The sequence below is a fragment of the Sciurus carolinensis genome, chromosome 2 (assembly GCF_902686445.1).
Source record: "Sciurus carolinensis chromosome 2, mSciCar1.2, whole genome shotgun sequence".
Classification (NCBI taxonomy): Eukaryota; Metazoa; Chordata; class Mammalia; order Rodentia; family Sciuridae; genus Sciurus; species Sciurus carolinensis.
In genome coordinates, this window is record NC_062214.1 from 22,801,604 (window position 1) to 22,829,118 (window position 27,515).

The window sequence follows — 27,515 nt, forward strand, 5'->3', positions numbered from 1 at the left end:
CTGTCTAAGAGGGATACTATTATCCTTTCCATTTTACAGATAAGAAAACTGATACTTAAGGAGATTGTCTTACCCAAGATCACAAAGTTTGTGAGCAGTAGTGCCATGAATAGAACCTAGACTACAGAAACCTTTTATCTTCTTCATCCCACCAGCCCTACCAAGCCACCATTATTTCTCAAAAGAACCACATCAAAAACTCTTTAAATGATTGTAGATATTCAGGTTCCAAAGACCTCATTCCAGTCTACTGAATGAATCATGATCTACTGAGTAGAATCTAGGGTTTGCTTTCAAAGATCCTCTTATAACGTTTGAGGATCAATCTCTTACACTGATCCATCAGGGGATCCAGAAGGGTTGTGGTTGGGAAGAAGAATCTGACAAGTGTCATTGTGCAGGACGGGATCTGAAGTCCTGTATCCAAGGAGGGTAGGTAGGTGAAAAAGTGGTCTGGGGATGAATGAGGGCCTGGGATTTTAAAGGTGTCTGGGGGTGGGGTGAAGAAAACTGGAAGTTGAAGAGAGGTCGAGGGTGAGAGGAGTAGTCTGAGATCGGAGGAGGAGAATCTTGGAGTTTAAGGAGAGTTTGGGGGCCCAAAGAGTTTGCGACCAGAAGCAGAATCTGGGGTCGAAGAAGGGTTTGCAGTCAGTGAAAGGGTCTGTGGTCCCAGGAAAGAGTCTGGGTCTGAGGAGGATACTAGTTGGATTCAGCTTGTAAGGAGAAAGGGGTTTGAACCTGGAGTTGCCTGAAGTCCCTGGGCCCACTGTGGTCGCAATTCCAGCGCGCTCTCCCCCAGTGCTCCACCGCCCTTTTCATCCACCTGCACCTGCGTCCCCACGGCAGGATGACAGCTCTAAGCAGGCGGGGGCGAGTCAGACCCGGACACTGCCAAGGGAGGGGGCGCCCCCTCCCGGTTGTCCAGGTCCCAGGCCCCGCCCTCCGCCCTCGCACTCCCCCCAACCCCCGCCGCAGCCACTTCCGGCAGGCGCTGCGCTGCTGGGGGGTGCAAGTGAGGATGGCGGCAGAGAGCGAGGCCAGCCAGGAGAGCGCCCTGGGCGCCTACTCGCCAGTGGACTACATGAGCATCACCAGCTTCCCGCGGCTGCCGGAGGATGAGCCAGCGCCCGCGGCTCCGCTGAGGGGTCGCAAGGATGAGGACGCCTTCCTGGGAGACCCCGATACCGGTGAGGCCCATTTGCCCCGTCCCTGTCCACCCGTGGGAAGTCCCCGGTCCTCCTTCATCTGTGTTGAACATCCACCTCCAGCCTCCATATCCTTAGTTCATTCCCTGGACCCCCATCCTCCTGGACCTCTCCTCTCTCCCTGTCTGTTAATTATCTAGTGAGGAAGGAGGTGCATTTCTGCCTTGGAGGCATAGGATGCGACAAGGGAGCTGGTGCCAGGGACTGCAGTAGGAGGGATTGGGATTACCTCTTGGGAAGAACCAACCAACAAGGAAGGAATGTTGGAGGGGAGATCCTAAAGAACAGCTGTGATCACCCAGTAAAAGGCTTTTCTCTAGCCACAGAGGACAGGATAGAAGAAACCAAGTCAGAAACTGCAGCAGGAGGGATAGAATCTAGGTTTTAAGAACTTCCCCATGACCAGGGATTATGGAAAGCAGAGAGTCTGGGGAGATGCTGAGAATCTCTTCATGTCCAGGGAGGGGTAAAGAGAATATGATTCCCCTCTGTCTGGGAGTTCTGGGTATTGGGAGACAGGGGGATGGACTGCATGACCTCTCAAAGTCCTTGGGGACTAGAGTGCCTTTTCCATCCTGTGGATTACTCCATCCTCAAGAGACATAGATCTGTCTGGGATGTTAGTAAGGTACCCAGCTCCCTAGGAAGCAATCTCCAGAATCTTACTGTGTTCTGAGCCCTCTGCAGAAACTGCAAGGACTCAGGGTAGGGAGGGACAAGACCCTGCTTGGGAGAAACCTGGGGACGAAGAGCTCTCTAGCATTCCTTCCCTACTGGTCTCTGTCCTATCCATGTGGCCCAGCTCTATTCTCCCCTCCATTTCTCATCCTCCATCACCCAGCCCTCTTTCCCTTAACGTCACTTCCTGGCATTAGAGCATCCTTCTGCCTCTCTTCCTCCCAGTGCCTGCACTTGAGCCTCATCCCTGACAGAGGCTGCTTCTCTGGCCCAGTCCCTCCCTGGTCTGGCCCTTCCATAGCTGTTCCCAGTCTGACAGTCCCCAATTCTCACCCCCTCCACAGCTTTCTGGTCATCTGACCCTGACCAACATCCCCTACCAACCTGACTAGACTGTACTCTACCTGTGATAGGGATGAGGGGATGGTAAGAGTGGGGTGTGGAGGATTGGGGGCATCAAATGTCAGGACTGCAGATTGAAACTTCCTTTCCAGAGGGGGTAGCTTTGGAATCACGAGGTAGTAGGGAGAGGAGTGGGAAGATGTGGCTTGGTGGATACCAGCCTGAAGCCAGGTCTTTCATTTAGAAGTCAGGAGCAATGCTTCTGGTCCTAGTGTTGCTCCAACTTACTGTGTTACAACAGGCATATCTCCCCTGTACTGGGCCTTAGATTCCTCTTCCAGCTCCACAAAGAATGGCAGTTTCTTCTAACCCAAAGACTGGACCCCCTTGATTTGTTTTCTCCTCCTGCCCCCACAAATATCTTAGCATTTTAAAAGCCTTCAATTTTTTGTTTCTGCAATGATGTGATTATTCCATGTCTGAGGGCAGGCAGGGATCACGATTATTTTAATCACTCCAGCATCCAGCAGAGCTGGGCACTCAATAAATAATTATTGAATGAATACATTAATAAAAGATTTCTGGATGAAAGAATGGCAGGGAAGGAAGTTCCAAAACCTTGGGGAATATCTTGGAGTGTCAATACAGGCTGTGTCCTCACCCTGGTCACCTGAGCTTCTGGAAATGTAAACTTTATGATGAGGTTGTACACCAAGGTTCCCAGGGACCTGTCATGTAGATACCAAGGACGTTGCCATCATATTGGTATAAGTGTTTCTGTACCATGTCACCTAGCCCTGCTTCCAAGTTCCAAGGCTTCTTTCTTCCAGCTAGACCAGCATGCTAACATGGCCTCCTATTTTCTCAGCCTAGTGGTGCCACCTAGTGGCACTGCCCCATCTTCTTAGCTAGGACCTTGGTTGTGCCTGACTACCCTGCCACTCCCCAAAACCAAGTACCAGGTATCCCACAGCAGTCCTTCTGGAAAACAAAGCTAGTCAATGACCACTCCAAGATTGGAAATACTCTCCTTTCTTTTTTCTGTGCTCCAAGCCCATGTGTGCCTCCCTCTCCCAGGCATCAGCCTCTAAATATCTTCCAAGTACCTCATCTTGAACTTATTCTATGCTGAACTCATCATCTCTTCCCCATACACCTGCTCTTCTCCAATGTCATTCTCAATTAACACTGCCATTTAGGGGCTGGGGAGATAGCTCAATGGTAGAGTGCATGCCTTACAAGCACAAGGCCCTGGGTTTGATCCCCAGTACCACAAAAAAGAAAAAAAAAAAAACAAAAAAACTGCCATTTAGCCATTCTCCAAGATTCACCCTGGACTCCCTCTTTTCCTCTCACCTCCAAAAGCTGATCAAGTGCTCTCCCCCATCCTAAGTATTTTCCAAATTCTATATCACCATCCTGTCATCATCACTGGACTAAGCCACCAACCTCTCATACCTATATTACTCAGATTTGTAGCTACTCTTCCTGCATCTGCCCTCACCCCAATCCATCCACCATCCTATACTTCTGGTGATGTAACCCCTGGTTCAAAAATCTTCAGTGATTCTCCCCTTACGGGAGTAAGCAAACCAGAGATGACCTCAGTCTCTATCCAAGATCTGTCTTCTGGATTATGAACTCCCATAATTCACTCTTTTCAAGGTTCTTTTGTTATAGACTCAGTTAAAATAGTTACATCTAAAAAAAACATTTTATTGGATAGCATAACTGGAAAGTCCAGGAGCATGGGGCTTTACACATAGATGGATCAAAGTGTCCTAAATAGGGATTAATTAGGCTGGACATAGTAGCAATGCCTGTAATCCCAGTGATTTAAGAGCCTGAGGCAAAAGGATTGTAAGTTCAAGACCAAACTTGGCAATATATCAAGACTCTTACTCAAAATGAGGAATGAAACAGGCTGGGGATATAACTCAGTTGTAGAGTGCCCCTGGGTTCAATCTCCAGTACCACAAAAATAGAAACAAAAACAAATACAGAATTAATTAATTTAGACCTGGTATGGTGGCACACATCTGTAGTCCCAACTACTTAGGAAGCTGACGTGGGAGAATCACTAGGGCTCAGGAGTTCCAGACCAAACTGGACAACATAACAAGACCCTGCTGCAAGAATAAAAAAGAAAATTTCATCTCTTCTCTGCCTTTGTTTTTGTGGGTATAGTCAAGAAACCTCCCATGTTGTTGGGGGAAAGATGCCCCCACCAGCTACAGGCTTACATTCTACCAATCTAGCAACCTATGCAGAAAGAGGGCTTTTCTGATTCCCAATAGTTCTAGCAAAAGAACAAAGTTTGGCCAGGCATGGTGGTGCACACCTATAATCCCATCAATTTAGTGATAATCTGCCTCAAACAAACAAAAACAACAAAAAACTAACCAAAAAACAAAGTTTGAATCTTATTGGTCTGATATAGAGTTAACTGTTCTGATTGGCAGAACTTAACTGTGGTCAAGGATGAGGGAGTTGGCTGAAGGAATGAAGAGGGTGTTCCCTAAAAGAAAATTGAATGGGGAATGGTATCTAAACATCTGAAAATTGGATGTCTACTAGACTAGCTGTCCTCTAGGAAGCTCCTTTTGGTCCCACAAATTTGAAGTAATCAAAATTAAACTCATCATGTTTCTCCTAAGAGACTTGTTTCTTCTGGTTCCAAACTAATCTCTTCTCAATGTCTTATATATCAGTAAAATTAGTGATATTATTGCTGCAGCATTTACATAGTGCATATAGTAAGTACTCAGTAATTTTTTATTTTCCTTTTTTTTTTCCAGTAAATGTTTTTTGCTGAATAGATGAAAAACAATGCTGCACTGATAGAATAGTCTTAAATAGATCCAGTTGTGATGGGATCATATCAACTTCATCTCCTGAACTCTTATCTCTTACTGGAAGAAACAGATTGAAGGACAAGTCCCTAGAAATATCAACTAAAATTAGCTTGTAAGGTTGGTTTTTGAGTGTGGAAATAGCTCCTGATGCCATAAGGAGCAATAGAAAGGAGTCTTTTGAGTAATAAAGTCTCTTGATTTCCTCCCTAGTTAATTTTATGACCTTAAACAGCCTCAGTTTCCTCATCTATACAGTAGGGAGATGAGGTCTGTCTCATAAAGTCATGGCACTTCATTGCGGGGATATATACAAAGTGGATGGTATTGGCAGCATCAATAAATATATGTTCAAAACTCTTTCCTGCACTTCTTTTGACACTTTTGGGGGGTACTGGGGGTTGAACTCAGGGTTACTCTATCACTGAACTATACCCCCAGTTCTTTTTTTTTTTTTTTTTTTTTTGAGATAGGGTTTTGATAAATTGCTTAGGGCCTTGCTAAATTGAAGAAGCTGGTTTCAAACTTGTGATCTTCGTTGTCTCAGCCTCCCAAATTGCTGGGGTTTAGGTGTACATCAATGCACCTAGCTTCTTTTGACACTTTTAAGGTCCAAGGAGAGTTCTGTGCCCACAGTGAGTGTTTAACATCTGTTTGTTGAAAGAATTCTAATTTTATTTACAGACTCTGTGATGCTGATATTGGGGGCTAGAGGCAAGCATGAGTCTGTCAACTGAGGCAGACTCCCAGAAGATGAACTTTTTTAAAAAATAAAATTTAAAAACAAATTACAGGGGTAACGTAAAAACAAAATAATAAGGAAAAGTAGAAGTGCCCTTCTCCATTCCTATTTCCCTGTAAGTTTCCCTTCTTATTTCAAAATACATATGTATTGATTTGTTTTAATTTTTAGTTGTAGATTGACACAATACCTTTACTTATGTATTTATTTTTATGTGGTACTGAGGATCAGATCCAGTGGCTCACATGTGCTAGGCAAGTACTCTACCACTGAGGTATAATCCCAGCTCCCATAAGTTTTGATGTTTAAAAAGACATACTTGTAAGTGATACAATTTTCAAACAAAAAATTCTTTTATCACATCTTATTCCCACTTGTAGTATCTTTTCCCACAAGTAATCCCTATAAATAAATTCTAAAAATATCTTGCCTATATTAGCATTTTGCTGATATTTGTGATTTCTTATTTATATAACAGACAAGAGTATGGATTATGGAGGACCTTAAACACTAAGTCAAGAAGCTTGAATTTTTTTATCATGTTAATTTTGTATAATATTTTATCATGTTAATTCATGGTTCAATGATCAATGAACCATGATAGTACTTTTTTTTTTTTTTTTTTTTTTGATAGCAGGGATTGAACCCAGGGGGATTCAACCACTGAACCACATCCCCAACTTGTTTTTTATTTTTCATTTTGAGACAGGGTCTTGCTAGGTTGCTTAGGCCCTAGCTAAATTCTGAGGCTGGCCTCAAACTTTGATCCTTCTATCTCAGCCTCCCAAGCTGCTAGGATTTCAGGCGGTGAGACACTGTGCCCAGCCCATGATAGGAAAAATATGTCAGTTTTTAATATGATAACAAACTTTTAAAGGGGTTATATTCCTAATCCTTGGAATGGTGGCACATACCTGGAGTCCCAGCTATTCAGGAGACAGAGTGGGGAGAATCACTTGAGCCCACAACTTAGAATACATAGTGAGATTCTGCCCCTCAAAAAAAAAAAAAAAATCATTGGTTGAATAAACTTTAAAAATGTGAATATAGAAAGGTGTTAAGGTCATGGTACCAACTTATTCTTTATTGTACACAAACATTCAGGACCTTTCAACCATTTAGGGACTTGGGTTCAAGGACAACAGCATCCAGAGGAGAGAACTATGGGATAGAAGAGGATCTTAGCTCTGGTCAAGGTAGAAGAGGAATGGAAATAATAACAATTTTTAACTACTCTATGGCTATGGTGCACTTGGTGTATATCACACATCACCCTTCTTAGGGATTAGTTCTGTTACCAGGATGAGGAAGGTGAGGCCCATGATATGAAGTGATTTGTCCATAGTCACCCAGCAAGCAAGTGGCTTTCAATTCGTCCCTGCCTCCATTCTTACTATCCTCCAATCTATTCTCTAGACACAGCCAGAGGGATTTTTTTTTTTTTTTTTTTTTTTTCATTTCTGGGGATAGAACCCAGGGCCTTACACATGCTAGGCAAGTGCTGAGCTTTGTCCCCAGCTCCCAGATGGATCATTTGAAATCACAAAACTGATGAATTCATGTTCTTGCTTAAAATTCTCCAGTGACCTTCTATAATAACAAGGTAAAATCCAAGTTTTTCAGGCAAACGGAGGACCCAGCTGATGGAGACTATGCTCTCTCCTTATTACACTTTCCCCTTTCCTGCTACCCCAGAGCCACCCAGGCCTTGGTTTTTGTTTGTTTGTTTTATTTTATGTTGTTTTCTAATGTACCGAGTTCATTCCCACATTAGGGACTTGTTGCTTCCTCTTTCTGGAACACTCTGCATACAAACCCAGTACTCTAATCATAGTAGACTCCTTATCCCTCAGTTCTCTGCTTAACACCAGCTCCTCTCTTCCCTGATTTCCCCAGGTAACAGTCTTCCTCCAACCAATACACTCCCCCCCCCCATCTCTCTCTCTCTCTCTCTCTCTCTCTCTCTCTCTCTCTCTCTCTCTCTCTCTCTCTGTCTGCAGGGTTGGGGATCAAACCTGGGACCTCTTATCATGGCAGGGCAAGTGCTTTAACACTGAGACACATCCCACCCTGCTCTCACTATTCTGTCTTATTTCATCCTTATTTTTCTTCATAGTACCTGCTACAACTTGTAATTATTATTGCTTTGTTTACTTGTTTATTGCATTTTTCCTCCACTGGTCCATGGACCCCACTAGGACAGGAACCTCTTTCCCTCTCCCCCTACATCTAGTATAGGGCCAGACACATAGTAGGCTCTTCATAGTTGTTGAATAAGCAGATAACTGGAGCAAGGTTGGAAACTAGGGTCCTGCCTGATAACTGCTTCCTTGCATAGAAGGCTGGGCCCCAACTGGGGCAGGATCTGGTTTCCAGGGAGGGTTGAACCGGTCCACCCCCTCTCCCAAAGTGTTCTCAGACCTGGTTCCGGATCACAGAAAATTTGACCCAGGTATTAGTCAGGAAGGGGTGCTGGGGCCCAGCCTCTCTCAGCTGCCCAGTTGAGGGTCTTTGTCTCTTCCTAGCCAGGGACCACAGTCCCTGCCAATCCTAGGGTGGTCCCGGAGACCAAAGGCGAGTAGTGCTGGCCAGTGGGGTTTGTGTGGCAAGGGGAGGGCCTGGAAACCTTAGGCAGGGCCAGGTAGGAGACGGCCAGACCAACCCTCGGCCCGGTCCGCTTTGCCTGCAGACCCGGATTCCTTCCTGAAGTCGGCGCGACTGCAGCGGCTGCCCTCGTCGTCGTCGGAGATGGGCAGCCAGGACGGCTCACCGCTACGAGAGACGCGCAAGGACCCATTTTCCGCGGCAGCGGCTGAGTGCTCTTGCCGCCAGGATGGGCTTACGGTCATCGTCACTGCCTGCCTCACCTTCGCTACCGGCGTTACTGTAGCTCTGGTCATGCAGATCTACTTCGGGGACCCCCAGGTGAGGGAGGCATTTGGGCAGAGAGGGGAAGAGAGAGTGAGGAAATACTTGGGAGAGGGGCGTTAGAACTGAGGAATGACTGAGTGGTGGAAGGGGGCCAGGAAACAGGAAGGGGAGAGGGTGGTGACTTGGGAGAGGAAGGTCCCGAAGGGAAGAGTCGTGGGACAGGAATGGGATAGAACAAAGAAGAGACTCCATCAAGTAGGAGGCATTGGGGTAATGAGGTGGGGATCATAAGGAAGAGTCAAGGTGACAAGAGGAGCAGGGTGTGGTGGCAAATGTCTTTAATCCTATCCACTCGGGAGGCTGAGGCAGGTGAACCTCAAGTTCAAGGCCAATGTGGGCAAAAAAGCGAGACCCGGTCTAAAAATAAAAAGGGGTGGTTTTGTAGCTCCGCGGTAGAGCGCTCTGGAGTTCAATTTCTGGAACTACAAGAGGCGCAGGCAGCAGAGGGCAAGGCTTGCATCCCGCAGCCCCCAGCCCCCGTAGAGGTTCCAGGGTTAGTGGAGGTGCCTTAGGTGGGTGGAGGGCTCCTACTGCCCATTCCTAGTCCCCTCTCCCCTCCCAGATCTTTCAGCAGGGTGCTGTGGTGACTGATGCTGCTCGATGCACATCACTGGGCATGGAGGTGCTCAGTAAACAGGGATCTTCCGTGGATGCAGCTGTGGCAGCAGCCTTGTGTTTAGGAATCGTGGCCCCACATAGTTCTGGCTTAGGCGGGTAAGGAGCTCCCAGCCCTGGTCACCCTGGCCTACTTCTTGTCTCTTAGTCTGTAGACTTCATGGAGTTAGTCTCCCACTTTGAATAGAGGGAAAGCTGAGCCCCAACTCCTTGCATTTTTCCCCCCTTTCTTAATTTTTAGTTGTAGATGGACACAATACCTTTATTTTATTTATTTATTTATGTTCGTGTGGTGCTGAGGATCGAACCCAGTGCCTCACACGTGCTAGGCAAGCGCTCTACCACTGAGCTACAGTCCTAGCCCTGCATTTTTTCTTTCTATACCAAATTTCACTCTTTTCTCCCTGAAGTCAGAAGGGCAAAGCTACCATATGGAGAATCTGGAGGCATTTCAGGAGCTTCCTCCCAACACACCACACATGCACGCACACACACACACACACACACACACACACACACACAGGGAAAGGAAACTTGTAAATTATGAGGTGAGGTGCACAGTAAAGTATACTGTCATCAGTAAAGGCAGTGATGCTTTAGGGTCACAAATCTCTGTGAGTTTAATGCAAGCTATGTAAGCTCTGTCCTCCAAAAAATATACTCTATGCTAAGAACTCTTAAAACAGATGTTATAAACTGGTCACCCATGGGTCACACAGCACACAGAATGACTTGTTACACACTCAAATTTTTTAAAACTTGTTTGCAGTTGTTAAAAGATAGAGAATTTTCATTTTTAAATAAATCTAGATTTCCAACATCTCTTAAGGAATCTGAAGATCTGGTAACACTGCGCTCATTTTCCCACATGGCTACAATTATCTAGAGCTTAGTAGAAGCTGTTCTCCGTGGTGAGGCAGGTGCTACCCACCTTGCTAGAGTTCCTACCACTTTCTATTGTTTATCTGTACTGCTTTTCTGATTTTGTTACTTGACTGCAGGCATTTAAATTTGCACCCTGTCTCAAATGTAAATAAACCACAAAAAAGGAATATGCTAACAAAGTCCACATCTTGATTCCTGCAAGACCAGTCCTCCAGGCTCTACCAAAGAAATTCTCCTTTTGGCTTTGCACAGTCTATCCTTACATAATCCAGTCCTGGGGGAGGGATACCAAGTAGGCAGGTTCAGAAGTTGGCAGAGGTTCAACTCTGGTCTAGGGTGGGGGCAGGGACAAAACATCTGCTCTCCCAGTCTCTGGGTTTCCCTAAGCAGGGATTAAAGTCTCTAGTAACAAGCTAAAAGAAGTCCTTGGACCCTGGGTCCTTCACTCCCTTGATTTCACTCCCTACCTTTCTAAGGTAGCCCAGTCTCTGAATCCCTGCTGGGGAGGGGACTCAGACACCTGACTCAGGATGACATACTGTGCCTATAACCCTCACTCCTGAGGACTGAAGGGTGGCGGGTTAACGATTCAAAGAGATGGCATGTTATAATCCCTTTCCTCCTTCTGTGTCTCTCCAGTGGGGGTGTAATGCTGGTACATGACATCCGACGAAATGAGAGCCAACTAATTGATTTCCGGGAGTCTGCACCAGGGGCACTCAGGGAAGAGGCCCTGCAGAGATCCTGGGAAACCAAGGTGGGGACCCTGGTGAGAAGAGAGGGCTCAAGGGGGTGTCCCTTCACTGCCCTTCTGCTAACTCAAGCATTAATTTGCTGAGTATTTACCATGGGGATAGGATAAAGAATTGAACAGGATCCTCTTAGGCTATAGAAAGGCTGGCAGTCTCCATAAATTAAAATAATGAACCAAAATTCTGGAACCAAAATTAGCAGGTAATACTGCAACATCTTACTTCTCTGATAATCTTACCTCTCTGGAATATAGAAAAAGGAAAATAAAGCCACTGAGTATCCTGAGATGTCACAGAGTTGCTGTGCTAAAACTTATACCTCAGGCATGGAGATGCATGCCTGTAATTTCAGCTACGGGAGGCTGGGGCAGGAGGATCAAAAATTCAAAGCCAGCCTTGGAAATTTAGTGAGACCCTGTCTCTAAATAAGAAAGGGGCTGGGGATGTAGCTCTGTGGTAGAGCTCTTGACTAGCATGTGGGAGGCCCTGGGTTCAATCCCCAATACTGCAAAACAAGCAAACAAAACACTCATATATCTCCCTCTGAGCCCTATGACTATAACTTTCCCAGCCTACATCATGTTGAACGAGTAAGAGGAACTGCTCTTACTAGGTAGAGGCAAATCTGCTGTCCAATAAGAGCAAAAGAGGAAACAGAATAACTTGGAAAAGTAGGTATTCAGTGCAGTGGCAAAAGCCAAACAGATTCCTGAGTTCTCACAACTCAGAGCACTAATAGTGTGAAAATGAATTGGTTAAATGAAGGTCTTTTGTCCATCATTTTAAAAGACAAGGGTAGGTATAATCCAGTGTGGACGGATTTCTATCTAACTTGGTTCTGTCCTGGCTCTTAATGGGGTTTGCGTAATTTATTAAATCCCTCAACTATGATGGATAAAGGCCTTTCTGCATTTGCCTATAGAAAGTCAGGGAGATGGGAGGGATACCTGTGGGGGCAAGCTTGTCCCTCTCCTGGGATACTTGGCCTGTGTCTCTCCCCTGTGCCAGCCATTCCTGGCTTGGGGCTCTGCAGAGTTCAGCCCAGCCCCCCCCTTCCAGTGACCTGGTCTCCTCTCTCCCTCGCCTGCCCGCCTTGCCCAGCCTGGGCTCTTGGTGGGGGTCCCCGGAATGGTGAAGGGGCTACATGAAGCTCATCAGCTCTATGGCAGGTAATGACCCTCACCTGGGGACCAGGGGCCCCTGCCTGCATCTCTCCTTGGGTGGCCTTCTCCTTTCTTCCTTGAGTCTTCCCTTCCCAACTCCCCCTCCTAATATCCCCTTCCCTTGCCAGGACTCTCCTTCCCAGGAACCCCCCTCCCCCCAGGACCCCTCCTCCTCCCCCCAGGACCTCCTCCACCCCCTGCTCTCCGGCCCCCCCAGGCTGCCATGGTCCCAAGTCCTGGCCTTCGCAGCAGCTGTGGCCCAAGATGGCTTCAACGTGACCCATGATCTAGGTCAGTGGGGTCTGGGGGTTGGGGGGAAGGCACACAGTTGATTGGGGGGACCTCTCTTCCAGTTTGTTCCTCAGTCTTCTTCCATTTCCCATCCCACCCTCACCTGGAGAAACTTCAAATGAGGGAATCTGAGAAAGGCAGATCCTCCCCTATAACAGGCTCCTGGGGGACCAGAACACTTAGGGTCAGCCACTTAGCCCTCATGCACCCCGTCTATTATGCATCTCAATCATCTGGCCCAGTCCTGGCACACCCTGCCCAGCCTTCCATCCCTGCCCCCAGCCCGGGCCTTGGCTGAGCAGCTGCCTCCCAATGCATCTGAGCGCTTCCTAGAGACGTTCCTGCCTTTGGGCCACCCACCACTGCCTGGCTCCCTGATGCGTCGTCCAGATCTGGCAGAGGTGCTGGATGCACTTGGCACTTCTGGCCCTGCTGCCTTCTACAATGGTGGCAACCTCACACTGGAGATGGTAGCTGAGGTAAGTGTGAGGGTAGAAGATAGGGGCATGCCCCAAGGACCCTATTGCAGGGATGCCCTCTTCCCCCTTTCTACCTTCCCTACCTTTCTTTTTTCATATAAATTCTGATTGTATGTATTTGAAATTCTAAAATAAACAAACTAAACTCTGGTGATAGAAATCAGACCAGTAGTGCCAGGTACTATGGAGCACACTCGTAATCCTGGCAACTTGGGAGGCTGAGACAGGAGGATTGCATGTTTGAGACTAGCCTCAGCAACTTAATGAGACCCTCAGCAATTTAGTGAGACCCTGTCTCAAAATAAAAAACAAAAAAGGACTGGGGATATGGCTCAGTGGTAAAGTGCCCCTGGGTTAAATCCCAGTACCAAAAGAAAAGAAATTAGGCCAGTCAGGGTGGCGCATGTCTATAATCCCAGCAACTCAGGAGGCTGAGGCAGGAGAACTGAGAGTTTAAAGCCAACCTCAGCAACTTAGCAAGGCCCTAAGAACTCAGTGAAACCCTGTTAACAGAATATAAAAAAAGGACTAGGAATGTGGCTCAGTGGTTAAGTGCCCCTAGGTTCAATCCCCAGTACCAAAAAAAGAAAAAAGAAAGGAAGAAAGAAATCAGACTAGTGATTGTAAAGGATTGGAGGGGTTGCCTGGGATGTGGCATGACAAACCTGGATCGATAGAAATGTTCTGTCTTGATTGAGAGGGTACCTTTGGACTTATCAGACCTGGTGCCAACTGTGCAGGGGCCTGGCCTGCTCTCCACTGGCCTGGTAAAGACCCAGAATTGACCTGTTTCCCTAAACCCACAACCCTCCATGCTCTGGGGGTTTTCTTTTTTTTTTTTTTTTTTTTCTTTTTTTTTTTTTTTTTGGGTGCTGGGGATCGAACCCAGGGCCTTGTGCTTACAAGGCAAGCACTCTACTGACTGAGCTATCTCCCCAGCCCCTCTCTGGGGGTTTTCTAGGGACTGAAGGAAACACCTCCACTGGTCTGTCAGGATTGGGTGATGGACACAGGAGGTTACCACCCAACCTCAATGTGATTTAGTCTGAGGCAATAGTGAGTTCTGAGAACTGTCATCTATAGTCCAAAACTCCTAATGAAAGTTATGTTCAAGAATAGGATGCATGGACCAACTGAGTGGCAATCTCCTCTGTGCAATGAAGGTGTTATATAAAACTCTGCCATACTACAGTGGGAATTACATAGATGTGTCATTCATTCAACATTCAGTGTCTGCTCAGTACCAGACCCTATGCTGGGTACTAGAGATATGGTGGTGGTAATAGAAGACCATCCCAATGGACTTAATTAGAAAGTCCAGAGAGCACTGGCTTTAGGTCCTGCTGGATCCATGGACTCAATCCATATTGTCAGGATTTGGTCTATCTGTCTGTCTGTCTCTGTCTCTGTCTTGTGTTTCTCTCTCTCTCTCTCTCTCTCTCCCCCCACCCCCGTACTTCCCTCAGTTTGCATTCACTCTGTCAAATCCTTTCCGTATGTGCTCATCAGCCCATTTTAGGCTATCCCAGAAAGCCATCCCAGAGAAACAATATTTCACATTTCTCATAGTTCCAGCAAAAGCCTCGTGGTTGTGTCTCATTGGCTTGTTATAGGTCACATGACTATTCCCAAACTAATCACAGCGTCATGGAAAGGAATGCTCTGATTGATCACATCTGGGTCACACATCCTTACCTGGAGGTGGAGAAGGGCATGCAGGATACTCTAACATAAACACCATCAGAACTTCAAAAGAAAAACCCAAATTGAGTTTACTAACTTGCCAGTCAAAGGAACACACATTGAATCAAGAAATTCAATATGTAGTTCACTCAGTTTGAATAAATCAAAGGTTTCAGGTACTAAAAAGTACAAAAAAGGAAAAGATTCAGAGTAGTGCTATTTTAAGATTAACAGTTAGCACACTGATAGGATGGAATGAGCCTGCTGGTTTGTACCAGATTGGTTCCTTGCTCAGTAGGCAACAATAAGGGTCAGACCTAGTAGGGTCATTCAAAGTTCATGGTTTTAACTGGGTACAGTGGCACATGCCTATAATCCCCAGAAGCCTGGGAGACTGAGGCAGGAGGATAGCAAGTTCAAAGCTGGCCTCAGCAACTTAGCCAGTCCCTAAGCAACTTAATGAGACCATGTTTCAAAAAATAAAAAGGGCTGGGGATGTGGCTCAGTGGTTAAGTGCCCCTGGGTTCAATCCCTGGCACCCTTCCCCCACAAAAGAGTTCATGGTTTTGTAGTGACTTTAATTGGTTGTAGTGAGATGCAGAATTTATTTTGATATCTCCTAGGTGAGTGCTGCTGTAAGGGTAAGTCTTCTTTTTAGAGTCCAAGAGGGCAGCACTTGAAAAGACATGGGAGTGAAGTTCAGGAGCTGCAGATCACTGTGTAACTGTGTAGAGCTCACTGAGGAACAGCAGGACATGAGGTGGAAGAAGTAGGAAGGGACCAGATTACAAAGAGCTTTGAATGCCAAGCCAATGAGGTCCCTCATGGACTCTACCTAGCACAATGCCTGGCACATAGGAGGTGCTCAGTGTTCATACTTTTCCCCTTCTTCCTAAGGTACTTAGGACTTATGATGGGGCTTGCAGAAGGCATAAAAGTTGTAAACAGTCAATCTGTTTGTGATGCAGATGTGTGTTATAGTCTGAGCCACATGCTCACAGTAGTGGGTGGTCATTTTCTCCCCTCCAGGTTCAGCATGCAGGGGGCGTCATAACTGAAGAGGACTTCAGCAACTACAGTGCCCTTGTGGAGAAGCCTGTATGTGGGGTGTACAGAGGTGATTTCTCCCTCAGCTTCCAGGGTTCCCACTCAAGAGAAGCATCCCAGTCCAAGGCCATATCCTTTTGGCCTGGAGACTCCTCTCCATTCCACAGGAAAGAAACTGAGGCAGTGAGCTGCCTGGTCAACCAGCTGTTGAAGCAAACCAGAGCCAGTCCACCTTCTGAAATAGTCAAGGCAACAGTTACCCCAAGTATTTAGAATGGGGGGGGACACATCTAGCCAAAGGCTCAGACCTGAAAGTTGGGAGTTCTGAACATCCGTTTTCTTGATTTTGGAGCTGTGTTACCTCAACCCCAGCCCCAGGCCCATTTTTATTGCCCAGTTCTTCTTGAGAAGAATTTGCCTGGTATAGTGGCACACACCTGTAATCCCAGTGGCTTGGGAGGCTGAGGCAGGAGGATCGTAGGTTCAAAGCCAGCCTCAGCAACTTAGCGAGGCCAGTGGGACCCTGTCTCAAAATTAAAAAGTAAAAAAGGGCTGTGAATGTGGCTCAGTGGTTAAATACCCTTGGGTTCAATCCCCAGTACCAAAAAATATAAATTAAAAAAAAAAAAAGAATTCATAAGACCAAAGTCCATCTAAGCTTCAAGGCAGAATGAACCCTTTATGACAGTCACAGACTTGGCCCCTCAAGTACTAAAAGAAAACAGCCCTAGGGAGGGAAAGGAACTTAACCTGCAAACTCCAGAAAACAAATAAGAAATCCAGAAAGCTGAATTATGGCATGGGTGAAGTCCATGTTTTCTCAGCCCACAGTGTTAGATTCTGGGTCCTTCAGAAGTTCTCGGGTCTTTCCTCTCTGGGAGGGCAAGATCACCTCAAACCTCAGAAGAGGCTACTTCTGAATTCGAGTTTCAGGCCTTAATCTCCTGCTTGATTCCTCTGCTGGAGACAGTGTTATATAAAGTGGAGGAAAGAGTATATAGCTCTGGAGACAGAAAGACCTGGGTTTGAGAACCATTTGCCTCAAACAAGTCACTTCCCATTCTGAGTCTTGGTTCACTCCTTGAAATGGAGATGATCTCAGGGTGCCTGTGAGGATTTGATGAGATGGTGTAGGAAGCTGCCTTGATCAGAGTGGGCATGGAATGTGTCCTGGACTTTCCACTTTCCCTCCCAGCCTGAGTTGTCTCAGCAATGCCAGTGTCCTGAGTGCTCCAGGTTCCCCTGGTCTCCTATAACCTTGGGCCAGTTGCCTCTCTGTGCACAGTGTCAGTACCTATAAAACTGGGGTGATAACAGTACCCATTGTAAAGATTAAATGGGTCAATTAGTTAATGTCGGGATTATCTGTCAGGTATTATTATTCCTTTGATGTCCAAACATTTATTAACAGTAGAAAGAGGAGGTTCCTGCTCCAGAGAGTTTCAGGTTGAATTGGACCATTAGGGGCCCTGGATACTATTCTGACCTGTGGGAGGAACAGAAAGGAAACACACTGTGGGCTAGGAATCTGGACATCTCACTACTTGTCCCTGCCCTGCCAATGGCCAACAATGTGACTCTGGGTAAGTCACAGTACTCATAAGCCTTAGTTGTCACATATGGCAGAGGAAACTGAAGACCAGTGTTCTGAGTTCAAGTCCTGGCCCTGACTTCAACTTGGCCTGTGAACTTGAATGGGTCCCTTCTCTTCTCAATGCTTCTGTTTCCTTATCTGATGAGGGGCTCAGTGCAGTGGTCTTAGAGCATGTGATAGTGGGATGTGCAGCTGGAATGTGGAATGTGAAGACTTGACCCTTCCCCTGCTCTCTCGTCTTTTCCTCTCCTTTCAGGCCACCTGGTTCTCAGTCCCCCACCCCCGCACACAGGACCTGCCATCATCAGTGCTCTGAACATCCTTGAGGGCTTCAATCTCACCAGCCTGGTATCCCGGGAACAGGCTCTTCACTGGGTGGCAGAGGTAAAGCCAACACCTCCATCTCACCTGGATTTGGGGACAGTTGGAATGGCAAGATGGGTTACTGCCTTGAGGCAGGACTAATCACCTCTTAGATTTCTTCCACATGAGGTTCCCCTGGATGGGGCTGCTGAGAGGGGCCTTGCAGCCTCTTCTACATCCCTGCTGTGTTTTCAGACCTTGAAGATTGCATTAGCCCTGGCCAGCAGACTGGGAGATCCCATCTATGATTCTACCATCACTGAGAGCATGGACGACATGCTCAGGTGGGTCTTGGGGCAGGATTCCGAAGGCTTCCTAGCTGGTGGTGGGTTTGGAGAAAGGATCAGGTGAAAAGCAGTTGGTGAAGTCCCAAATCAGTTTCAACTGAACCTCAGCTCACAGTCTGACACTGGATGCATCTGCCTGCCCTTTACCTTCCCTGTTGGCGCATTGAGTTGCTCTATTTCATGTGGCTCTTAAATTTTATTGACCCTAGCAAGGCACCCGTGTGAACCCATCTCTTCCCATTTTGAGTGTAAAAAGCCTAATAGCAATAAAATAGCAAGCAAATTCTGGAAGGGGTGGGGATTTTGAATACATGTATATTCATTTGCTGCATAATATAGTAGTAAGACCATGGACTGTGGTGAGTCTGCCTCCATTCAGATCCCAGCCTTAACAGGTACTACTGTGCTGCCCTAAATCTGCTGCCTACATCTCAGTTTCTAAAAGGGGGACTGACAATACTGTATCAACCTTGTGTGGTCTCCATGAGGACTAAATAAAATCACATACGTAAAGCATCTAATACATTGTCTAAGTACATGATAAATGTTAACAAATGCCAATTATTGCCAATAGAGGTAAGGATGGTTAATACACAACCACTACTATACTTGACTTACAGCCTAGCTAAGGGAAAATCAGAAGTCAAAATACAGTTGTAAATTTGTGTTGTTACTCAAACAACCCTATGTGAATTAAGTTGGAAATGATAGAACTAAATGAACAACTTATAATTAAAAAAGCAAAAAGATGGAGTTTAAACTGGGCATGGTAGCACACACCGGTAGTCTCAGGTACTGGGGAGGCTCAGGCAGAAAGTTTGAAACCATCCTGAGCAAATTAGTAAGACCCTAAGCAACTTAGTGAGACCCTGTCTCAAATAAAAAATAAAAAGGGCTAGGGATGTAGCTCAATGGTCAAGCCCCTGGGTTCAATCAAAAAGGAAAAAAGGAAAAGAAAAAGAGAAAAAAAAAGGGGAAAAACCCAACCAAACAACAAACAAAAGTTTGAGACCAGGCTGTGTAACTTAGTGAGACTCTGTTTCAAAATAAAATTTTAAAAAGACTGAGGATATAGTTCAGTGCTAGAGCACTTGCCTGGCATGTGGTAGACCCTGTGTTCTATCCCCAGTACCCCCACCCCCCTGCACACAAAAAACATTGTGTTAAATTATGGGTTGTGTACTATGAACATATCACTGTGAATCCCGCTATTTTGTAAAACTATAATGCACCAATTTTTAAAAATCATGTCATACATGACAAATGCATACAATTTTATCTGTTAAATTAAAAAGTTTACATCACTTATCCTGAAAAAAAAAAAAAAAAAAGAAGAGGCAAAAAGAACAACAACCAGAAACAGTAATCACATCATGGCCACTGCAACAAAGCCCATGTTCTTACACTGTGTGGTCATCAGCCTTCTTGGCTGAAAACTGAATGAGTGTCTTCAATAATCCTTGGTAACTTATTCTTCTCTAATCATTATGAATTACCCAACACAGTTAATAGCAGTAATCTGAGAAACCATCCCTTGAACTTTAAAATGTCTGGAGTTCTGCTGGGCATGGTGGCCCACACTTAGTGAGACCTTAAGCAATTTAGTGTGACCCTGTCTCAAAAGAAAAAATAAAAAGAGCTGGGGATGTAGCTCAGTGGCAAAACATCCCTGCGTTCTATCCCCAATACCAAAAAAAAAAAAAAGAAAAAAGAAAAAAATTAATTTCAGAAGAGAATCTGAATAATACCTAAATAAATCTATTCAGTTCAATTACTAAGCAGTAAGAGGGCTTCTACCCTCAAAGGCCTAGTAGTCCAGTGGGGGAAGGAGATTTAATCAAATAATCATCACAGGTAGTTGGGGTGTAACAGGAGCTTGTTGTGTGCTAATCCCCCACCCCTTGTTTTTTTTAGCAAGGTGGAGGCTGCCTACTTCCGGGGCCACATCAATGACTCCCAGGCAGCCCCTGCCCCTCTCCTGCCTGTCTATGAGCTGGACGGGGCACCTACCACTGCCCAGGTGCTGATTATGGGCCCTGATGACTTCATCGTGGCCATGGTCAGGTATGCCAGCTCAGACTTAGAACCTGGAACAAAATATCATTTGAACCAAGCAGGAGGTGGGGTCTGGGAAGAAGTGAAGGTGGCCACAGGGCTCATCTGACCCCATCTCTGCCCCCAGCTCCCTGAACCGGCCCTTTGGCAGTGGCCTCATCACCCCCTCGGGGATCCTGCTTAACAGTCAGATGCTGGATTTCTCCTGGCCCAACAGAACTGCTAACCACTCTGCACCCAACCTGGTAAGGTCTTGCTTCTCTCCTCCCCTGGGGACCCTGAGGCTAGGTAAGAGGTACAGCTATATGGCTGCTTCTTCCTCCCTATTTCCTCTAGGAACTTCTGTTATAAAGAATAAGATATCCACTTCATCCCTAGTCCTGCTAATTCTGAAGCATGGATTCTGGTGGGTCAGAAGAACCCTTATCTCATTCTGCCACTGTCTTATTCTGCAACTCAGGGAAAGTCTTGCCCATCTCTGGACTTCATTTTCTTCACCTGTACAATGAGGATATTGGCTCTAATTTGATGCTTTGGGTTTTTTCCAGCACTAGTGGTCTATAACAGCATGATGCTGAGCTGGTGGGGCTCAACTCTGTGGCTGAGCACCAAAAAAGAAGCCAAGGAAGAAGGACTTTGGAATTCTTGTTCTAGTTGGAAGCCGGCATTCATACTCTGTCAGCTGTCTGGCAGGGCAAAGACACATAGAGATGATCCAGTGGGGATTCTACTGTGCTTCCATGTTGCCATCTTTTTGTCTTGGTTCTTTCCCCTGCCATCCATAGCAGTCTCACAGCTCAGTGGATCCTCTTATTACTCCCCTTTATCCACCCTAGCCTTCCAAGCACCTCTTCCTTTTCACAGACAGCACACTATTGCCTGGAACAGGAACAATCCCCCTTTCCTGTAGATAATGCAAAAGTCAGGAGTGGAAAGGATGGTGGAGTAGCCTTTAACCTGTTTTGCCCCACCCCACACCTCCCTTGCTGTCTCTGCCCTCTAATAACAGGAGAACTCGGTGCAACCAGGGAAGCGGCCACTCTCTTTCCTGCTGCCCACTGTGGTCCGACCAGCAGAGGGGCTCTGTGGGACCTACCTCGCCCTGGGGGCCAACGGAGCTGCCCGGGGCCTCAGTGGTCTGACCCAGGTGAGGTTTCTTTCCCTATGGGACTTTTGCAGTCAGGAACCAGCTGTGGCCTGGGCTGGGGTACTTCTATATCTCTGACTTGTTTCTCCATCCCTTATGCAGCAAACATGAACCAAGTTGCTTTATGCCAGACCCATCATGGGCACGAACAGGCAGTGCTGAGTTTCTTAGTGAAAATGGGCCCTGAAGCCCCTGTCTTTCCAGGTTGCAAGGGAAATTGCAGGGCCACTAGAACTGAAAAGTGATACAGCATCCAGGTCACCTGTGTTCCTTAAATCTCAGGTCCTATCATTCCTCTACCCTGCATCTGAATAGACAACCAGTCCTCCTTTAGAGTCTGGGCTTTTTTAAACCTGTTTTTTATTTTTTATTTTTTTTATTTTTGAAGCCGGATTTTGAATGGAAGGGCCTACTACTCTCCAGAATACCTCAGGACACTTCCTTGAGCACCTGTTATATATGTCAGGCACATATTTTGGCAGGTGATGAGTTAATTTTGGAACCCGACTCCCACAGGTTCTAGTCCAACCTGCAATTTCCAACTATATGATGCTAGGAAAATCACTTAACCTCTCTGAACTTCAGTGTCATCCTCTATAAAACAGAAATAATAATAATAGCTAACATTTGTAGAGTTCTTACAAGGTACTGGGTACTTTTAACTTTCCCAACTGTGGAAAGAAGGCTTATTTCTATTTTATAGATGAGGAAATTGAAATTGGAAAGGTTAAGAAGTTAGGCTGAGTTTCTTCAGCAAGCAAGGGTGGGCAGGCATTTCAGATCCAGAGCCTACTCACACTTCTAACCACTAAGCTCAAAGTACCAATGTGGTTCCTTAATTCACCTCTAGCTATTAACCCTGCCCTGTCCAGAGAGAAAGAAGGGGAGCCCTGAGCTAGATTTAAAGGGCCGGGTGTGGTGCCTCTTCCCTGGCTTTCTCTAAACTCTCCAGTGAATCACTCTCCTTCTCTGGCCTTCAGTTTCCTCCTCTATGAAGCAGAGACAGTTATCACAGGCCTGCCTCTCTGGTTCTAGGGTTGTTGAGATGCCCAGATGGCACACCTGGTGTGAGGATTCTAAAGACTAAAGAGTCTGAACCAAGAGTGAGAGCTGGGGAACCCTGGATCATCACCCCTGGGTCAGCCCCAATTTTTCTGCCCCTTGGCTACCCACAGGTGCTGCTGAATGTCCTGACCTTGAACCGGAACCTGAGTGACAGCCTGGCCCGAGGCCGCCTTCACCCAGACCTGCAGTCCAACCTCCTGCAGGTGGACAGTGAGTGCAGAGCAAAGACTCCCGTGGGGTGGCCACAGAGACAGGTTTCCCCTGCCTTGATCAGCACCAATTTCCTTCTTGTGAAAATTTGGTTTCTTTCTACAACTTCCTGTTACAGTGATGAAAGATCTGGGGATTGGAACCATTTTGCCATTTCTTGGCTTTGTGTCCTTGAGAAATCCATTTCTCATCTCTGAACCTTGGTTTTCTCATTTGTAAAATAAGTTACACTTGTTCATTCTGCAAACCTTTGTTCATTCAATAGTTTGTATTGAACGCCTGCTGTGTGCCAGATGTTATTCTAGGTGTTAGAGATATTGCATTTATAGGCAGATGAGGAAATAATCAAAGAAATAAGGGAGAGTGAAATAAACACCTAGCTGAGCTTTAAAACAGATTGAAGTAACAGGACAGACTCAGTGAGATCTAAGCTGGAATCTGAAGAGTGAGAAAGAGCCCACCATGCAAAAAACTGAGGCAAAGCTTCGTAGGCCAAGAGAACAAGTGCAGAGAACTCAGAGCAGAAATAAGCTTGGTGTGTTTGAGGAATAAAAAGAAGACCAAGGGCTGGGAAGATAGCTCAGTTGGTAGAGTGCTTGCCTTGCAAACACAAAGCCCTGGGTTCGATCCCCAGCACCGCAAAAAAAAAAAAAAAAAAAGAAAAAAAAAAAAGAAGACCAACCTGAGTGAGAATGAAATGAGATCAGAGAGAAATCAGGGACCTTCTAGATTTATGGTGAGGAGATAGACTTGCCTCTAAGAACAGGGGCTTAATTTTGGACACAGCTTAATTTTGTAAATAGGAAAGTGTGTACAACTTTGAGAAGTTTTTGTTATAACAGAGCATTTTCTATGCTAGTCCAAAGGGGACAGAGAATTGATTGAGATACAATTCTTGTTTTTTCAGCATCATTCCCATTTTGCAGATAAAGACACTGAGGCATACAGAAGTTATAAACTAGTCAAAGATCAACCAACAAGTGGTAGAAGTGATATTAGAACAAACCACTGGCTAATACCAAAGACTGATTCTTTACTGCCTTACCCTTTCTATCTCCTGGACTTGAAGCATGTTAGAAGCACAGTCCTAGGTCATTAGCATTCACACCCTGTAGCTGGTCAGTGATATCAGACCCCAATTGATGCATGAAGCAGACTTTTTAAAATATATATATATTTTTAGTTGTAGATGGACACAATAACTTTTTTTTTAAATTTTTTATGTGGTGCCACGGATGGCAGCCAGTGCCTCACATGTGCTAGGAAAGCGCTGTACCACTGACCCACAACCCCAACCCTGAAGCAGACTCTTAAAACTGAGTTTTATTCAACACATATCTACTGGTCTCTATTGAGTGTAAGATGCCATGTTAAATTAGGGTAGCTTATCCCTTGAGGGGCTCATAGTCTTAGAAGGGGAAATCAAGTGTAGGAGGTCTAGTAAAAGAAACATTCATCCACCTGAGACCCTGGGGAGGCTTTATGGAGGAGGTGACAACTGACTGTGACTTGAAGTATGAGCAGGAATTTGGCATGTGGAGATAAAGGACATTCTGAACAGAAGGAATAACCTGGAAAAACCCCAGAAAGAATAGCTTAGAGCTCAACCAGGAGGCTAGCCATTTCCCAAACTCCTGCATTCACCCAGCATCTTCATGACTTTGGCCACATTTATACATGGTCTAAACCATTGTTTACATAATGCCTCTCTATAAATGGACTTCTTTTTTCCCTAAATGTATTTTAAAAGTAAACCTTACACTAGAGAGAGATTCTTTTTAAAAAAGTAAACCTTATATGGGCTGGGGATGTAGCTCAGTTGGTAGAGTGCTTGCCTGGCAAGCCCTAGGCCCTAGGTTGAATCCCCAGCACAGCAAAAAAAATAAAATAAAATAAAATAAAAAATAAGGGCTGGGGAGATAGCTCAGCTGGTAGAGTGCTTGCCTCTCAAGCACAAGGCCCTGAGTTTGATCCCCAGTACTGCAAAAAAAAAAAATAAATAAAAATAAAATAAAATATTTTAAACTTTTAGGTAGATCTTATTACCTGAAGAAGGCTCTGAGACCTGCTTTTTTTGAGACCTGCTTTTTTTTTTTTTTTTTTTTTTTGCGGTGCTGGGGATTGAACCCAGGGCCTTGTGCATGCAAGGCAAGCACTCTACCCACTGAGCTATCTCCCCAACCCTTGAGACCTGCTTTCTATGTTAGAAAAAAAAATTAGACTATTAAGAGGCCAGACTGAAACTTGGTCCTTGGGATAATCAAAAGGACTGAAAGTGAACCATGAAGTGAATAGATTTCTGACTAGGTGATTTAATACTCAATAATGTGTCTTTTATCTCAAGAACTACCTAAACTCATTCTGTTTGTAGAAATTAGAAGACCAGATCTTTATAGAGGAGTAGTGAGAGGTGAAGTTAACAAGGCTTATCATGGAGGGCAATATTAAGAAGGAGATTTTCTGGACACTGTGGTGCACACCTATATTCACAGCAATTTGGGAGGCTGAAATCAGAGGATTGAAAGTTCAAGGCCAGCCTCAGCAACTTAGCAAGACCCTGTCTCAAAATAAAAAAGCAGGAGTTGGGTATGTAGCTTAGTGATAGAGTACCCCTGAATTCAATCCTTAGTACTGTAAAAAAAGAAGAGGGGGAAGAGGAGGAAGAAAGAAGATGAAGAAGGAGACTATCCAGTTGAGTAGGACAGATGGAAGGGAAGAGAAGGTAAGTTGAGGAAATATGAGAAGCAGCTTGGATATGGCTCAGATAAGAGATGATGAGAACCTGAACTTATACAAGAAAATAGGGGTAAATACCCCTATCTGGTAAATACCTGCTTAAATTTTACTAGGTACTATGTCTAGGCATTGGGAAGCAATAGCAAACAAGACAACAACCCCATCTTCAAAAAGCTTATAACCTAGTGGAGGGAGACACAGCCAATAAATAAAGAAATACAAGTGGTATTATGTACTTTGAGAGAAAACAAAGCAAGGTAAAGATGGTGGGGATTGCCCTTCTAAATAATGGTCAGCATAAAGCCTGGCACACATTAAGTGCTTCTCAAAAAAGTGCCTTTTGACCAAAGACTGGAATGAAGAAAGGAAGCCAGCTTTGTGACTATCTGAAAAGAAAGCATACCAGGCAGAAAGAACAGAAAGTGCAAAGTTCCTCAGGTAGGAGCATGTTTGACCTACTTTGGGAACAGCAAGGAAGCCAGTGTGTTTGGTATAAAGTAAGATGGAGAATAGGAGGAATGAAGGAGAAGAATTTAGAGAGGTAGCAATGTCCTAGATAATGTTGGGTCTTACAGGCCTTAGTAAGGGTACTTTACAACTGAGCTCTATTCCAAGCCTTTTTTGTTTTGTTTTTTGTTTTTGTTTTGTTTTGTTTTTTGCTAAGGACTTAACTAAGTTATTGGGACTGGGCTTGAACTTATGATCCTCTTGCCTTAGCCTCCCAAGTCACTGGAATTATAGGCATGTGCCACTGAGCCTGGTTGGTAGAGTATACTGAGAGATTAACAAAGTCTGACTAATGGTTTTAAAGAATCCCTTTGGCTACTGTGTGAAGAGACTAAAAGGAAGAAAAAAAAAGAAAAAAAAAAAAAAGGAGATAGAACCGGAAGCTACAGGGAACCAGTTAGAGGACTGTGCTATAATCCTGGCAAGTAATGATGGCAGCTTGGCCTAAGCAAGTGGAGATGAAGACCCTCAAAACCATTTTTCCAGTATTAAGATTGACCATATTTTTGAACATTTGCAGCATGTAAGGCTCTGAGTTCAGTACTTTCTGTGCATTATCTCCTTTAATCCCTGAAACAATTTCATGTAATGGCTCTTTATTATTCCCTTTTTTTTTTTTTTTTTTTTTGCGGTGCTGGGGATTGAACTCAGGGCCTTGTGCTTACAAGGCAAGCACTCTACCAACTGAGTTATATCCCCAGCCCTATTATTCCCACTTTATACATGAGGATACTGAGGCTCAGAGAGGTGAAACAATTTGCCCAATGTCATGCAGAAACACCCAAGACCCAGGACTCAAATCCTAATGTAGTTCTCCTTAACCAGTGCTCTGAACACTAAATTTGTGTATATTGGGGATGGTTTTCAGGTGAGTTCACAGAGGAAGAGATAGAGTTCCTGGAAGCCAGGGGTCACCACGTGGAGAAGGTAGATGTCTTATCCTGGGTCCATGGCAGCCGAAGAACCAACAACTTCATCATCGGTGTGAAGGACCCTCGGAGCCCAGATGCAGCTGGAGCCACCATCCTGTAGAGCAGCGGGGTGGGGCGGGGTCTCTGCTCCCCACCTTTGCATGTTTCTAGAGTCCCTCCTTCTCGCAGGTTTGGTCTCAGGGGGACCCCAGCGATGCCCCAGATTAGGGGCCGAGGGGATGCTTAGCAAACCTTATCCCAGAGTAACTGGAAAATTCTCCATCATGAGGCCCGTGGTGGTGGTGGTGGTGGTGGTTTCAGTGTCCACAACTAGGCAGGTGGGACCTTGAGGAGTCTTTCTCCTCTCTTCTCTCAGCCATACTGGCTCTGAGCTTAGGGATGTGCTTGCAAACCCTTCTCAAGGGTCTTACAACCCCAACATCTACAGACTATCCTGACCTGGGCCTTGTCTTCCAGCTCCCTTATCTTGTCCCCAGCCTCATTTCTTAAGCGACTAGGATTTTTTTTAATGGACCATCATGGGAAGAGGATAATCCTCTCCTGCCACCAGATTGAGGTGGGGACCTTGCATCTGGGGGTCCCTAGGGTGTGGGATAGGGGTGGGGGTGGGGACCAGCTCAGGGGCTTCCATTTGCAAAGGGGAATTAAAGAAAGAATATTGCTTACCCATGACTCTAGCTTGATTTTTGTTTAGGTTGGAAGTGGGAATGGGAGAGGAGAACTTGGTATTCTGTCTCAGAAGCTGTGCCTCTAGGGCAAACTAGAGCCACCTTTTTAGGTGTTGTATATCCAAAACTGCACTAATAATAATAATTTGTTGTTGTTGTTGTTATTATTATTATTATTATTATTATTATTATTATTAGATAATATCTCTGGAGCACTTAATGTGTGCCAGGCTCTATGCTAAGTACTGTATGTGAATAATCTTATTTAATCTTCCTCAAAAACCTA

The 27,515-nt window shown here is 45.4% G+C and overlaps 1 protein-coding gene across 2 annotated transcripts; it reads left to right on the forward strand.

Annotated features, from left to right (window-relative positions):
- Positions 1-27,149, forward strand: Ggt7 (gamma-glutamyltransferase 7). 2 transcript variants are annotated; one of them, XM_047541767.1, is made up of 15 exons: positions 1-1,187; positions 8,509-8,744; positions 9,313-9,464; positions 10,890-11,019; positions 12,104-12,171; positions 12,383-12,456; positions 12,739-12,935; positions 15,648-15,735; positions 17,516-17,643; positions 17,818-17,906; positions 19,824-19,973; positions 20,092-20,209; positions 20,974-21,111; positions 22,287-22,386; positions 26,498-27,149. In XM_047541767.1, the coding sequence occupies exons 1-15, from the start codon at positions 848-850 to the stop codon at positions 26,659-26,661; spliced, it is 2,172 nt and encodes a 723-aa protein (XP_047397723.1). In that variant the 5' UTR covers positions 1-847; the 3' UTR covers positions 26,662-27,149. The 2 variants fall into 2 exon arrangements, with proteins under 2 accessions (XP_047397723.1, XP_047397724.1); XM_047541768.1 differs by having other exon boundaries at positions 3-1,187; positions 10,890-11,007.
- The last annotated feature ends 366 nt before the right edge of the window (positions 27,150-27,515 follow it).

Coding starts and splice junctions, on each gene's coding strand:
- Ggt7 (XM_047541767.1), top strand. CDS start 848: ATGACAGCTCTAAGCAGGCGGGGGCGAGTCAGACCCGGACACTGCCAA. Junction 11,020..12,103: donor AAACCAAGGTGGGGACCCTG/GTGAGAAGAGAG, acceptor CGCCTTGCCCAG/CCTGGGCTCTTGGTGGGGGT. Junction 15,736..17,515: donor TGTATGTGGGGTGTACAGAG/GTGATTTCTCCC, acceptor CTCTCCTTTCAG/GCCACCTGGTTCTCAGTCCC.